Source organism: Dasypus novemcinctus, chromosome 11 (assembly GCF_030445035.2).
Source record: "Dasypus novemcinctus isolate mDasNov1 chromosome 11, mDasNov1.1.hap2, whole genome shotgun sequence".
NCBI classification, from domain to species: domain Eukaryota; kingdom Metazoa; phylum Chordata; class Mammalia; order Cingulata; family Dasypodidae; genus Dasypus; species Dasypus novemcinctus.
This window is the reverse complement of record NC_080683.1, coordinates 105,444,168-105,460,197: the sequence shown is the minus strand read 5'-3', so window position 1 is coordinate 105,460,197 and position 16,030 is coordinate 105,444,168. Positions and strand designations below refer to the sequence as shown.

The window sequence follows — 16,030 nt, the reverse complement described above, 5'->3', positions numbered from 1 at the left end:
TATTGTTTATGCATGTTCATGTATGAATGATATACTTCAATAAAAAATATATTTTAAAAAATGTACACCTCCCCCCAAGATGGCTCCCTCATTTCTTTGCTCATTGGTTTTTTGTTGTTGTTGTTATTGTGTGGTATTGCTTATGTATGGTTTTTTGGGAATCGTTTATGCATGATCATGTATGAATGATATACTTCAATAAAAAAATATTTTAAAAAAATGTACACCTCCCCCAAGATGGCTCCCTTGTTTCTTTGCTCATTGGTTTTTGTTTTTTTTTTGCTTGTTGTTTGCACTCATTGTGTTTGTGATTTTCTGTTTTCTTTTTGCTCATTTTCTGCTTGTCGTCTCTTTGTTTTTTCTTTAGGAGGCACCGGGAACCAAACCCGGGACCTCCCATGTGGGAGGCGGGCACTCCCAAAACGAACATGTTCTGCACTGAAGAGCTCAGAAACTCTTTCCTGTATCTGTTCCTTTGCAAAAACGGGAAGAGCAGGCTCTTCCAGCAGAAACAACAAATAAACAAAGCAACTCTTTACAAGGCAGATTTCTCAATTGCAGCAGCCTGGCTCACAGAGCCTAGAGTTATGACCTGGGAGTGCAGACACAGGATAAACACAAGAGTTCAGGAATTAGATTTGAGTTGATTTCGAAGTTTCAGTGTCCTGATACATAATCAAGCAAGAGGTCAGTAACCATCCTGGCACTTTTCACTCAGAACATGCTGCAGCTAGCAATGGACATGGAAATATCTTTACGTAAGCCTGCACAATTAATTCCAGAGATCATTCATATGAGGAGTGAATCCTTTTTTAAATTCATTTCCAAGTCAGCTTACTCAAATAAAAACTATTCTAGCCAATCTAATTTAATTTAAAAAATTAGTTAAATTAAAATATTATTAGCATTATGCTGAACAAACACTGTCCATCAAAACTAGATGGAGAAAATTTGGTTACTCATTCACTTAAATGTGTTTTTTTTTTTTTTTCATAAACAATATTAGACAGGAATTATCTTGTGGGGGAGCATATTCTTTTAGATTTAGTAAATTTTGAACTTTTTTGGGGGGGAGATCATTTAGAGCTACTGCTTTTGTTAGTCTAACACCCTTATTTGTGAATAGAACTTCCCTCAGAATGGCTCATTTGTCCCTTGCCTTCAGTGTGACTCAGGAAGTCCAATCGCAGTACCCAATTCTTCTGCAACAGTGATGGTTCAGGGGGTGAACATGTGACCCAAGCAGGACCGGTTTGAAACATTTCATGAAATTGAATGATTTGACGCTGAAAAGAGAAAGCCTGTCCTTTAGGATGGAGCACAATGGGGATGCAGACTTGGAGCTGCCCAGAGCCATTCTTCCTCCAATTGAGAGAGATTCTCTGTAGCAAGAGAGAACAAAACCAGGAAACAAAAAGAAATGGAGGCATGATGAGTTGAAATGGAAAGAAAGAGAGAGAAGAGAAGGAGATGGACCCAATGGTGTGGTTTGAGCTCTTGGAGCAAGCTGTGCCTAAAGCCAATAGTTTTCTTTTTGCTTAAAGTAATTTGAGTTTGCCATTTTCAACTAAAATGTCATGATGAATACAGAGGGTGTAACAGTGAGCTTGGTGAAAAGGGACTATCATTGGGAGAGAAATACTAACATTATTTTTCTATTAAAGCAAAAATTAATTATAGAAGGATTTCCAATTTAGGGTATGATAAAGGAGGTGCTTTAAACAAGAACGGACTGACTCGAAAATTAGATGAAAAGAGAAGTACATATCAAAAAGAGCAAAAACATAGCAGAATAAGAGGTTTGAAGAATTTGCCACTTACACCCATTTGTGCATGTTAATAATAAAAGTCTACTGCGGCCAGATGATTGTCCTAAGAACTTTATGCTTGGATTTGTCTATCAGTATAAAGCAGACCTCATTCTATTTGGGATCTCCTTTGATGACAATGTACAAAGATTAAGCCATTTTAGTGGTACATTCATGATGCCGAAAACGATATAGCTTTAATGTAAACAAGCTTTAGAATGTTCCTATTTTATTGATGTCACAGAACTTAATTGTAACCTGATTGTACTTGACTTGATCCCATCTCTTGGGAGGCCAAAAGACAAGGTATCTAGTCCTGTTAGACTATAACAGTCTACGGGTAGTCTGTAATACTTCTATGAAGAAATTGCTGGAGTAGATAAAAAGCGAACCAGATAGTGATCTATGGAAAGAATAATCCTTTTGTGCATTCAAATGTGGGACATCTCCTGTGCCAAAAAGAGGGTTCAGCAACACCAGCAGTTTGAAGGAGTGACTGTATTAGGGAGGTGGGAAGGAGGACAGAGGCATGAAAGGAGGAAGTGTCTTTCTGCTGGAGAAATGTTTACTTTGTAATTAGCAAAGGACAAGAAGGCCCTTTTGGAAACTATATTTGGGGGTCCAGAATTTAAATTTATGCTGATGCACTCAGAGTTTCTCTCTAGGGAACCCTCTTAATTGGCAGGGATCTCGGTTGGCTGGAACAGACAACAAGTGAAGCCAAGGTCATAGGATCATTTCTCCAAGGGGCCTGTTAACTCAGCTCTGTTCCATAGCCACAAGCTGTTCCTTTAACCCTACTTAGCCATTTTAGGAACACATGTTAGCACATCAAAGTGGTGGTCAAAGAAAAAATGCCTACCTTTATCAGTATGAAAGCAACAAGAAGTAGGCAGAGTTATTTTATCTTTGTCCGTGTAAATAAATATTTTTGTAAATGTGCTAGACTCTAATCAAACTGGAGCTACTGATGGAGCAAATCACAAAGATAAAAACTGTCAGGACAGATATAAATGAGCTGATCATTGATGGTCAGTTACCTTGTAGACCCACATAAACCATGATGCCAACATCTAGAATATAAGATCCACGATGGCAGGGATTTTTGACTCGTGTTCACTGCTATATCTTCAGCACATTAGAGTACCTAGCATACAGAGGGTGCTAATGAGTATTTGTTGAGCATATGAATGTATCTTAGCCTGGCCTCTTATTTAGTCTTCCTATCCTGTATTTGATAAATTAGGCAATACAACAGAAATCCTTTCCTACACGGCATCTCCTATGTCAACAAAATGACTTCCACTAAGGTTAAGACAGCAGCTCAGTAAGAGAATGCTCAATGAATGAATGAGCAATCACACTAACCTACCAAAAAACAGGAGAAAGACCTCTGTGGTAGATTGCAAAACTGGTTAAATTCTCTGCTCTACCCAGTATATGCATGTTCTCTTGCAAAATGACTCTGTGGCTTCTCTTGCCAAGATGTGAAACCTGTTTCTTCAATTATTGAATCCGGGCTGGGCTTGTGATTTGCATTGGCTAACAAAGTGATGAAAGTGAAATTGTGCCAGTTGAGAGCCTAGCCTTAAAGAGGTATTGATTCTCTTCTCCTCTTGGAGCCCTGTAGTGCTCCTTGCTACCTTTATAGTGATAGAAACATGACACAGTGTCCTCAGTCCTCAGCCAGCTAGCAACACGAGGGAGCCCAACCAAGTGCTATCTAGTAGATCTGAGTCAAAATTGCCCACTCAGAGATTGTTAAATAAATGGTCGTTATTTTAAGCGTCTATGATTTGGGGTTATTTGTTATGCAGCAAAAAGCTAACTGAAACAAACTTACTCCCATGCACAAGATCTAAGCAATGGCAAAATTATTGTTTGCTTAGGAACTGAAGAATGCTTTGTATGCTAGAACTAGCATCTATTCAATAACCTGACCACTGTTTTATGTTACACACATCTGGATCAAAAAGCATTAAGTATTGATACACATTACACAAAAGAAATCTCAGAAATAGAGGCACCTGCAAGGATCATTTACTATAAGGGTTGCTTTAGAATAGGAATACTGAGGTACACACTAACACAGCAGAAATGCCTAAAAATGATTTTTCTTCCATCAATGAAAGGAAGGGAATGCTAGATAATAGTAACACTTAAGTATTTCCTTCAGAATATCTTCAACCACCATGACTGATGTCTAGAATAACTTAGGGAGCTACAAACATGGAATGATATATATTTGGTCTTAATTTTAAAGAGATAAGCACTGCTGGCTGAGTTATAAAAAGCCATACAAAACCCAGGATGGCAGGCATGAAAGAAAAGGGCTTCTCATTCTCTATAGAGCATTTTCTTTAACCTTGAGAAGTTTAAGAACATACAATAGGATTGTACAACATGTTAGAGGAAAGAAATCGGATAACTGCCATTTCACTTTTTTCTCCATCCATCCAGGTGCTGGTTGTGGTCCTTTGGCATCACTATTACGTAGGGGATTCAATGGTACATGCTAAGGATCTTGGTTTCGCTTTCAATCCACAAGCCTGGTCCAAAGAGAATCCCTGCAAAGACCCTGCCATTGTCATGTCAACTTCAAAGGAAACAATGAGAGTTTGAGGCCCCTCTCTGAGGCTGTAACATTTCTCAATTATATGGATAATAGATCCTGACACCTGCTCATTGACTTTGCAAGCTGATTTGATGCTGCAAGGATTAAATTGGAGTTGGTGGGGAAGAAACAAAAAGGAGTTCAGAGTTGAGTACTACTGCAATCAAATAAAAGACAGCCTCTACAATTTTGAGCTAATAAAGTCATCTATTTGGATTCTGATGAGTTGTAATGGGAATCTTAGCTAAATGTCTTGTTTTGAATTGGAATGAACATTTAATATAAATCCTTCCTGTAAAAAACTCAACTGTCCAGTACTGGAGCGGTTATTATAAGGATTTTAAGAAATAAACTGAAGGACAGAGGAGCAAACCTAGGAACAAAGCAGACTCATTGCCATTTCTTGTTTGTTTGACTTTTATCTTATTAATTAATTTATTAAAGAGATACTGGGGATTGACCCGGGACCATATACATGGGAAGCAGGCACTCAAACCACTGGGCTATATCCACTCCCCTGGTGGATTTTTAAAAACTGATCTTATTGTAATATTAAATATACTACTCATGATAAACAGAATACATATTTGTAATACTGGCATTTGAGGGCATGATAAAATTTCTTTTCTGTAAAATCTAATGAATTTTCACTATATTTAATTTTGGGAAGGCCCATAAGGTACCATAATGCAATAACTCTGAAACTTGTTTCTTTCCTGGAAATGTCCTTTATTTCTATTTTAATAGATTTATTTTCTATTTCTCTGCTAAATTGGATGCTGTTCTTCACACCAAGAAATTAGACCCCTACCCCAATTTCTTCCATGATTCTTCTCTTCTTTTTCCTTTCTATCCCAAGACCATGCCCTACCTGTAATAATTCAAATCTTCTTCATGCAGTTGGCTAAAGAAAGAAATTTCCTTAACTCCTTGTAAATTGTGTCAAAACCCAACATCTCTAGGAAGTCTCTTATGTTAATTCGAAGAATGGGCAAATGAATGAGAAACATGTTTGGTGACTCTCCTCCACAAACAAATACCCTTTTGCTTCAAATGCAGGCACACATATATCTCCCTGTGCTGTTCCACTTCTCTTATTTGAAATGGTTACACCGAGGATATAAAAAAAAGTCAATAAATACACACTGACAGCCATTGGAGTGTATTTTCTCCTCATTTACATCTATTGCAATACATCGTTCTCATGCCAAGTGCTACTGGTCTATACATTAGCTCTTAAAATCTCTTAAAATATGTTATATATCATTGTCATTTCAAATATGCAATTCAACTGATGGTCTCAAGCCAGAAACAGTTGTAATAGTATTAAGCATTTATTAAAGCTAGTAACTGATGAGGAAGTAGGATTGATTAGACAATAGCATGTCAGGTGAAGGGAAATAACCCTTAACGGTACATGCAAATAGTACACCAGATAAAAATTTAGATTTGAGGCTATAGCTATTACATTTATCTCTTCAGATTAATTTACTATGAGTATGCTAAGCATGAGCAGAATGGCAGTAAAGAAAAATGAGTGTTTTCAGAAGATTATACAACCTACTTTTCTAACACATAAAAAGCATCTCACAACAAGAATAACCCACTCTGTTACTGAAAACTACTTTCTTCTATTCAACTTCTTCTTGTGTACATTCTGGATCTTATCATTCTCCCCGGAGATCTTGCCTTTGGCAATTACAACACAGCAGAAAATATCTTGAACACATGGTCTATACCTTTTCCAAAAATGAGCTGTCTATTGTTAACCTCTTAGGCAGAGATCATAGATCCAAGTTTAAATTCAAGATTTTCAGGCCAAATTTTACAAAAACCTCACCTTTTGCTCATTCACTCTAGAAATACTAAACATATGAATATATTAGAATCCTCTTATTTTATGAACCTATAAGCATTTAGGAATAACTCTAGCTATTCTAGTGATAAAGAAATTCTATCTATGTCACTTTATTGTGTTTATCTTTAAAACTGATTAAAGGTTTCCAAGGTACACCATACTTAAAATAAGACATACAAGCTCATACAGAAAAATAGAAAGAGAAATTAATCTTCTACATTATTTGGTCTGGAAAATATGCTTCTTTCTATGTATATTTGTGGTTCTTATCATTAAAATTATAAATTCTTTCAAGGCGATGGCTAAATTTTTGAGATCCTTAAAAAACATTAATTCAGAACCCAAGTATGGGTAATGATAGTATTGTGATGTGATGTTTGGTACAGTGGGATGCCCAGAGGTCATAATTTTCTTTTCTATTTAGTTTATTCATGTTCTTAAGTAAAGAGTGAAGAGAGAAGTCATTTCCTTTCTACCTTAAGTTTCTAGATTACTTGTGAAAAATATTTGGCATACATATAGAAAGATGAATGAAGATTAAATAAAATAAAAGTGGAAATAAGTTTATTTTAGGAATGTGATCCACATTTCCTACTTGGTATTCTATGAATTATCAAATTTGAAAAAGAATATAAGCCTAACACTTTCTAGTTGTATAAAGTTCTCTATGTAAAAGTAAAATGTCACTGCAGCCTACTCAGAGAGGAGGGAAAAGACCAGAAAGAAACTATTAAGCAAAGTCTTATGTCATAGGCTACTATTTTAACTTGTGGCATTATTTATCTCATTAGTTGCTGATTTTAAGAACTGACATACTCAATGTTAATGTTTAAGTTAAGAGCTAGCAAAATACATTAGAAGGCCACAATCTCAAATAAAAGAAATAAAAACATACTTAGATTCATCTTTTAATTTTCTATTGGATAAGCGTTCTTTTATTTTTATTTTAAAAGCAAAGTATACCAAATACTGATTAGCAATGTGGTATATTTGTGGAAAGGATAAAATGAAATAAGTGATTAAATTTCAAGAAAATGTAGTAAACTTAAGTAAATGTATGACTTTGGGAACATACCAATAAGTAAACAATGAAATATTTGATTTCCAAATCCAATTTTTAAAATCTAAGATGTTTTAAATTAATTGGTAACAAATGCCAAAAAGACCTTTCTCACTAGCCAACTTTTATTCTTAAACGAAATTTTAAACAAAACCTCTTACAAATTCACAAAAATGTGAGGTTCCCTATAAAGTAACCCATGCACTTAAGAATTTTATCACATTAACAAATCAATTACTATTGGCAACAACAGTCTTTCCATTTTCTGATGATCACCAGTTCTTTGGTGTGTAGGAAAAATACTTTGCAAAGTCTAGATGACCCAAATTCTTTCTGTATGAACAGTGCTTGGATTTATACAACACCCTCCACTCTGCTCCCACTGAACTTCATTTACACATCTATAATCTCACTGACTATATGCTATTGTGGTTACCTACTCAGGCTTCACTGGACTCTGAGTGGTCTTCTTCTGGGTGGAAATAGTATTGTATTCAGTTGTGAATCCCCAGGACTTAGCACTTAGCACAGTGTGTGGCATAAATTAAGAGCTCAAAAAAACTACGTTGAATAAATGAATCAATGAAATAAGCTCATGAAGTTCAACATCAAAAGCAGCCAAACTTCTTTCAAACTGCAGTTATTTGAGAAGATCATTTATAAACTCACAGGATAACTACCAATAGTTACATAAAGCTACACAACATATTTGTAGTAAGTGGTGCTGATGATATCAATGAAAAAAATGTAAAGGTGATATTTTATTTTATTTTTTAAGATGATATTTTAAAGATTCTTTAAAATGTGGTCCTTCTCAATGGAAGTTTAATCACCCTCAAAAATCAAATTAAGTGGCATATTTCTTCTTGGCCATCAAAATTCTGTACAATGAAGCTCTGACATAGTTATTTAATACTGATCTAATGGACTCTATAATCTGATATGTGAAGTTAATGTAATCTGAGGAAAACCTGGGGCTAGAATGTCATTAATGGTTGTACCATATTCATAAACTATGACCATGGCCATTTATTTCAAACGTAAAGTCAGTATGAAAAATACATACTCATTTAAGTACTTTAAAAATCCTGTGTAATCTATATCATAGGTTTTGCCATGAAAGTTTACAATCTAATTGATCTACTTCAGTTTGTAGGCAATGAGTTAATGGCTGGTATCTCCTCAGCATGGTCTTGTCCTAATGGCATTGTGCCTTGTGTTTTTGAGGATTCCCTAGAGGGTTCTAGGACCTAGGAAGGTGGATGATAGGAAAATAGTGGGCTAAAAGCCTAGACTATAGCCCCATTCATCAGAATTCAATTAGCTTTCCTATAGTAGTTTAAAGTTCTGAGATCTGGCTCCATTTTTTAAATCAACCCATACATTCTGTAATTTACAGCTGGCATTGTCTGGTGCACATTTCAGGGTGTTCGACATGAGTGATAATGCTAAATGTTTCCTAAGAGATAAAGAGAATTTTGCATCAAATTATGAGGATTCAACCAAGCACGTTTTGTTAGTACGATTGTACCTCGTTCTCCCTTTTGACACTTCTTTCTTTGTACTGTACACTTCCTTGTCTCGCTGGTGGGTGGACACAGGTTACCCTTTGCTGAAGGATGCTGTGTTATTTCTCGGACCCGTGTCTCAGTCCCTCTTTTGAAGCCACAGGTTTTTCCTTTCTTGGCGCATGGACTCCAGGGACTCCATTCGCTGGCCTCACAGTGCACTGAAACGGAACAGAAACAGCCTGAGTTGGCTTACAATCACTTTTGCTGTTGTGAAATAAGTTTTCCTCCATCAATACCTGCAGATCAAAGTTGGCAAGATGACTTGAAGATAAAGCAAAGAGAAAGGGAAAAGAAGGAGTCAAATGCTTTCAGTTTGCCAGTACTCACATTATCAGGTAAACAACTTCTTATGTGGTATATTTTTTATTCTAGATTGGATTAACCCAGTCTTTAATATAATTACTCACAATTGACCAATGTTTTAGAATTTCCAGAGCACTGCTACAATTTTTGATTGAGACTGACAAGAACCTGGTTGGAAGACAGAGTAGTTGTTACACTTCAGGGTGCATTGGAATTATGTGGAGGGCTTGCTAAAATACAGAACACTGGACCCCATGCAGAGAGGTTCTGATTCCATGGTCTGGGATGGGGCATAGGATTTTTAACCATCCAGATGATGCTGATTTGCAGGTTCTGGGAAGACATTTTGAGAACCTCTGTACTAGGGAATGATTGAGCAAAAAATGAATGCAGGACATTGGCCTACAGCTCACTGCCTTTTCTGTTTCCTATGCTATTGGATACTGATACATTGTCATTTATTATTGCGAATGGTTCAGGCATACCAGCATCTATTTTAAGGTAATTATGGATTGATTTCAACTAATAAACTGCCTTTAGAAGTAACTTGATTGAGTGATTTCCAAACTGAACTGATGTACTTTTCCTGAAGCTTCTTTGGGAGATTAGTTTCCTTCTGCTGTATATATCAGTCTCTTGTCAATAATGGCTTTTCCAGGTCTTCTAGCAAAAAGAAATATCTGTAAGGCACTGTTATTGTATATATATCCATAAAACTCCCTAACTTAAAACATCTAAAATAGCTTGCAAAAATGATTCTTTCAGAGGATTTAAGACTCTCAACCAGAGTTCCCAGTAACTTTTCTCACTGATTCCTGATGTAATGACACTTATCTCACAGCAGAATGCTGCCGTTTGTAACAACTTCAAGAAAGATACCCTGAAAGTTTTCAAAATTTAAGCCCATTTTACCATATATCTTCCACATGCTTTTTTAAAAAAGATTTATATATTTATTTCTCTCCCCTCCCCCCCCAACCCAGTTGTCTGTTCTCTGTGTCTATTTGCTGCGTCTTCTTTGTCCGCTTCTGTTCTTGTCAGTGGCACAGGAATCTGTGTTTCTTTTTTTTTTTGTTACATCATCTTGTTGTGTCAGCTCTCCGTGTGTGTGGCACCATTCCTGGGCAGGCTGCACTTTCTTTCGTTATGGGCAGCTCTCCTCATGGGGCACACTCCTTGCGCATGGGGCTCCCCTACGTGGGGGACACCCCTGCGTGGCAGGGCACTCCTTGCACACATCAGCATTGCGCATGGGCCAGCTCCACATGGGTCAAGGAGGCCCGGGGTTTGAACCTCAGACCTCCCATGTGGTAGATGGACGCCCTAACCACTGGGCCAAGTCCGCCGCCTCCACATGCTTTTTAAGTCACTTTTAGGTATTTGAATGCATCTCTGAGTTAAATGGAAATAGATGAGTGAATTTAATTTCTATGAACTTAAATGAGCTTTAAAATAGTCTTCAAGCTCAATTATACTATCATAATTTTAATTAAAGAACAGAGCAACCAAGTCATCTAATAATATCATCATGAACTCTTTGCAGTTCTAGCCTTCCATCGTGATATTTACCATTGAAAAGTGATGAATCTTTAGCACATACACATGAAAACACCTCAAAGAAAGGAAATGGAAAAAGAAAAATCACAGTTTGTGACCGATCACTCTGTCCAGTATTTATTTAATGCTAGAATTAAGAGGATTACATTATAAACAATTAGAAATAATATTTGATGTGAAAGTGGCCAGACTTTCGTGGTCCTTCACCATAGCAAAGGAGGTCTGGGCAGATGTATAACTAGATTTCAGAAACTCGGTAAAAAATTACAGCATAGCTAATTATGAGTCAACTCAGGAGATAAATGGTTCTAAAACTGAAATTCTAGTGACAATCTTAAATAATTGTTTTGAGGAAGAAGAAGGGAAAATATTCAAAACTAACAAGTACAGAAAATTGAAATTCTCTAATAACCTTGTCCTTAAAGAGTGAAGCTTGGTGGTTGCCATGGGTCCCCAGGGGAAGGTGAGGAAGGAATAGAATAGATGGAACAGGGGGCATTCTGGGGACGATGGAAGTGTTCTACACGGTCTTGCTATGAGGGGTACAGGCCATGTTAAATTACATCAAAATTTATAAAAGTGTATGCTCCAAGATGTAAACCATAACATAAACCATTGATCATGGTTGGTAGCTATGTTTCAATATTTGTATATCAGTTGTAACAAATGTACCATCCACATATAAAATGTTATCAGTAGGGGAAAGGGGAAAGGAGAGAGCGTGTTGGGTATATGGGAGTCCCCTGTATTCAGTAAGTGAATTTTCTGTAACCTAAAACTTCTCTGAAGACAAAATGAAAAAAGTAAGACACTCGGGAATAAATGGAAGAAAATGTCACTGTACATATAGGACAAGTGATCTTACAGTGATGAAAGGCAAAATATCAAAAAATTATTTTAAATGTTTTTTCATTATTTTTTATTATCACAATTTTTATTTTTTTACTTTTATTTGAGAATTTTTTTTTGTATTTTATTTCTTATTTTTAAAACTATCATTATTTCATTTTCTTATTAATTATACTTGGCTATTTTATTTGCTTCATTTTTGACAAGTTCTGGATCACAGAAGTGTTACAACTGTGGCAGGGAAGATCATTGGTGTGGGTGTCAATGATGGGGGATACACGGGAGGAAGCTTGCCTGGGCATACATTTAAGGCCTATAAATGTGTTCATATGTTCATGGGGCATTGTCATTGTGGGTGGAGATTCACACAATAACTGAAGGAACATAAATTCCTATACTGGGGAGCTCAACCACATTCTCTAATGGAACACCAAGAATCCCCTGAGAATAGGGCCAATGACTAGTGAAGGAGGATGGTCCACTGATGGGCTCTTGATATTGATGACTGAGCTTATAAACCTTTACTATTAAAATTGTAACTTAGTCTAGTATTACAGAGTGCCTAAGAAGTGCCTCCTGTGAGCCTTCTTGTTGCTCAAATGTGGCCTCTCTCTAAGAAAAGCTCAGAATATAAATACATTACCTCCCCCTCGTTGTGGGACATGACTCCTGGGGATGAGCCTCCCTGCACTGAGGGATTACTACCAAGCACCAGCTAGCAAGGTATCTAGAAAGAGACCTTGAGAAATAGGGGGAAAAGATAAAGAAAAATGAGTTTATATGACTAAGAGACTTCAAAGGAGTTAGGACGCCATTCCATAGGTTATGCTTATACATGTCTCAGCAGGATCTCATTGACTGCTGAAGTAGCTTCTACTCCAAATGGCAGGGCTCTTGAGGGCTCTGGAGACATCCAGATACTACAGCAGATAGCTCAGGATTTTGGTGCCTTGCCAGTGGGCCCTACTTTGGAATTTATGTTCCTCAGTGTCACAGAGTTGTACTCAATTGTTATTTCCCTACACATGGCTCTTCTGTCCTTCTATTTAAACCTATAATTAGTACAAGAGTTGTAGGTGTATGTCTAGGAGACTAAAATCTTTGGGCTTTCCATGTACCAGTTGGTCCCTGAATCTCAATGAAGTTGCAACACCTGTTCTCCAGTTTATTGGACTCACCCAAGACAAGAACGTGATGATGGACAACAACCATACCAAGGAACTAAGAGAGTCTATAACTGTAAGCAAGAGAGTCCTATCTACCCTATGAGATCACAGCCCCTCTCATTTAGAGGTGGAGTGAACATCATCATCAGAGAATCCTCAGGATTATGGAATAAACTATATGAATTAGAGTAGACTTACTGGTATTCTACTACAGACTTATTGTGATTCTTGCAATGGAAGAAATTATATCATTGATGTGGAGGCAGTGGCCACCGGAGATTCTGAGGGCAGGGGAAGGGAAAAACAGGTGTCATATGGGGCATTTTCAGGACTTGGGAATTGTCTTGAATAACATTGCAACAACAGATTCAGGCCATTATATATTTTGCCATAACCTACAGATTTGGATGGGAAAGAATGTAAACTACAATGTAAACTTTAATCCATGCTTAGTGGCAATACCACAAAACGTGCTCATCAATTGAAATGAATGTACCTTACTAAGGAAAGATTTTGTTACTGTGGGAAAATGGGGGAGGTGTGGGGAGTGGGACATATGAGAATTCCCTATATTTTTTATGTAACATTTATGTAATATAAGTATCTTTAAAAAAAAATTCTCTAATAAGATCAGATAGAGCCATGAAAGAGAATTATGATAGAATGAACCTTAAATGTCAATGTCTAGGGAAGCAGATTTGGCTCAACTGATAGAGCATCTGCCTACCACATGGGAGCTTCAGGGTTCAAACCCAGGGCCTCCTGACCCGTGTGGTGAGCTGGCCCTTGCGCAGTGCTGCCGTGCGCAAGGAGTGCTGTGCCATGCAGGGGTGTCCCCTGTGTAGGGGAGCCCCATGCACAAGGAGTGTGCCCCTTAAGGAGAGCCACCCTGCATGAAAAAAGTTCAGCCTGCCCGGGAGTGGCACTGCACACATGGAGAGCTGATGCAGCAAGATGATGCAAAAAAAGAGACACAAATTCCCGGTGCTGCCGATAAGAATGCAAGTGGACACAGAAGAACACACAACGGATAGACACAGAGAGCAGACAATGGGGGAAAGGGAGAGAAATAAATAAAAAATAAATCTTAAAAAAAACAAAAACAAAAACAAAACATAAGAGGTTCCCACATAACCCACTCCCCACCCCACCCCCCGACCCCCATCATTAAAAATAATGTTAATGTCCAAAATCTATTTCTGGAAAGAAACAAAATGTTTAGGAAAAAAATGCTAGACAACAAAATGAGTGATTTAAATTCTATTCAGGCCATTAGAGTAACAAAGTAGAAATGGGGCACTATTTGGTTAAAAGGCAATTAAGTAAAAACAGATCTGCTCAACTGCTGTATTTCTTCTATCTTCTGTATTAAGAAAAATCTTATCACTGGGAATCTTTAGCTCTCCGCTAAATGGGCAATTGTCTTTCAAAAGTGATAAGCTTCCTGTCCCTGGAAGTGGTTATGAAGTGGCTAATCATCAGTCTGGGACCCTTAAAAGAGACTCCTGAATTAGAAGGAAAGTTGAACTGTACGTTCTGTCAACAATAGCCTTATACCATTCTTTTTTTGCTCTTATTCTTGGTGACTGACTGCATGTTTTCATACAGAACATTACAGTAACATACCCCTTGCTACCCAGTATTTGGAGCTAGACATTTTCCCTTTCTTGTTATTGAATGAGACCAACCCTCCAAGAGGAGCAATGAAGATCAAAGAATGACAGTGCAGAAAGGAAGTAAATATTTGGGGCCCAAAGAGGAAGGAAGATGATCTTCTGTTGCAGATCTAATATGACCTGCAAACCATGCAGAGTATATATATTGTGAAATAATCTTTCACCCCAGCTCTATATTAGGGCAGTATTTCCTTTGTTTATGAACTCTCCTCTCAATTTCAAACCTGAGAAGGAGACAAGAGATATGGCATAAATTTTAGTAAAGGAAAACAAATATTCCCCAGCCTACCTGGTGAACACTGGGATGTTAGAATCAGTGCCTGCAAGAGCTTACAATGTGCCTGTCGGTTTTTTTTTTTTTTTTTTTTTAAGATTTATTTATTTATCTCTCCCTGCCCCTGGTTGTCTGTTCTCTGTGTCCATTTGCTGCATGTCCTTCTTTGTCCACTTCTGTTGTTGTCAGCAGCACGGGAATCTGTGTCTCTTTTTGTTACATCATCTTGCCGTGTCAGCTCTCCGTGTGTGCGGCACCATTCCTGGGCAGGCTGCACTTTCTTTGGCACTGGGCGGCTCTCCTTACAGGGCGCACTCCTTGCGCGTGGGGCTCCTCTACGTGGGGGACACCCCTGCATGGCACGGCACTCCTTGCACGCTTCAGCATTGCGCATGGGCCAGCTCCACACGGGTCAAGGTCAGACACCAAAAGATGGGTCACACACTGCAGGGACCAACCAAGAGCCAGTCCAGAACAACTTTGCTAATGAGGGCTACTAATGTAGCCTGTGCCATTTGTACCTGTTACATGGCCTCTAGACTACTAACCTCTGTTGTAAATATGTAAACTTCCTAAACATAAATGTGTTGGGAAACAATCTTGATCTCCAGAGAAGAATAAATTACCAGCAATCTTTAAAGTTTAAGCCAACAGTACCAGGGTAAGCTAAAGGCAGTCTTTGATAGGAAAGAATGAATACACAGAAGGTAATAGCTTTTAAAAACTAAAATCTAAACATGTATCCCTTTTCTTGGGCAGAGAATTACCACAGATTTTCTGCAACTCATCTTGGCATTCTGTCCTTGAATATTCCTTAGAAGTGTTTCCTATTTTTTCCACTGTTTGGAACACATTACCTCTAATCTTCAGCTCTCTGGACCTACAAAGAGATGAACTCGAAGTCCTTTCTCATGTACCCTTCCCCCTATTTCTAAGTTGTTTTTCTGTGTTTGTATTGACTAAAGTACTTAACCATCATAAGACATGTGCTGTTTCAGGACTGTTGTTTTCCAGATGCTTCTGAAGTTATCTCTAAAATATCATCTATTTCGTTTTACCTCAGAACTTTGTTTAGAAATAAACGTTCCATGGAAGACTGAAATGGTTAAGTCACCAGTTTAGTATTGTTACTCCAGCACTTTAGATTCAAAGGGATCTGGGCTGGGGACCCCAGGGGAATCCTGGGGACTATCTTGTACTGAATCAGGAGGGCATTTGTGTATATGTGCCAACATCAGCCAGCATCAAAGGTTCTTGTAGTTCTTGCCTAGGGGATTTTGAGATTCAGTACACT

The 16,030-nt window shown here is 37.7% G+C and overlaps 1 protein-coding gene across 1 annotated transcript in view; it reads right to left on the bottom strand.

Annotated features, from left to right (window-relative positions):
* The window catches only part of RSPO3 (R-spondin 3), an 82,195-nt gene that overhangs the window by 27,251 nt on the left and 38,914 nt on the right, over positions 1-16,030 (bottom strand). The window contains exon 4 of the mRNA XM_004469051.5: positions 8,872-9,069. Coding sequence (XP_004469108.2) covers positions 8,872-9,069 — 198 coding nt within the window. The remainder of the gene's footprint in view (positions 1-8,871; positions 9,070-16,030) is intronic.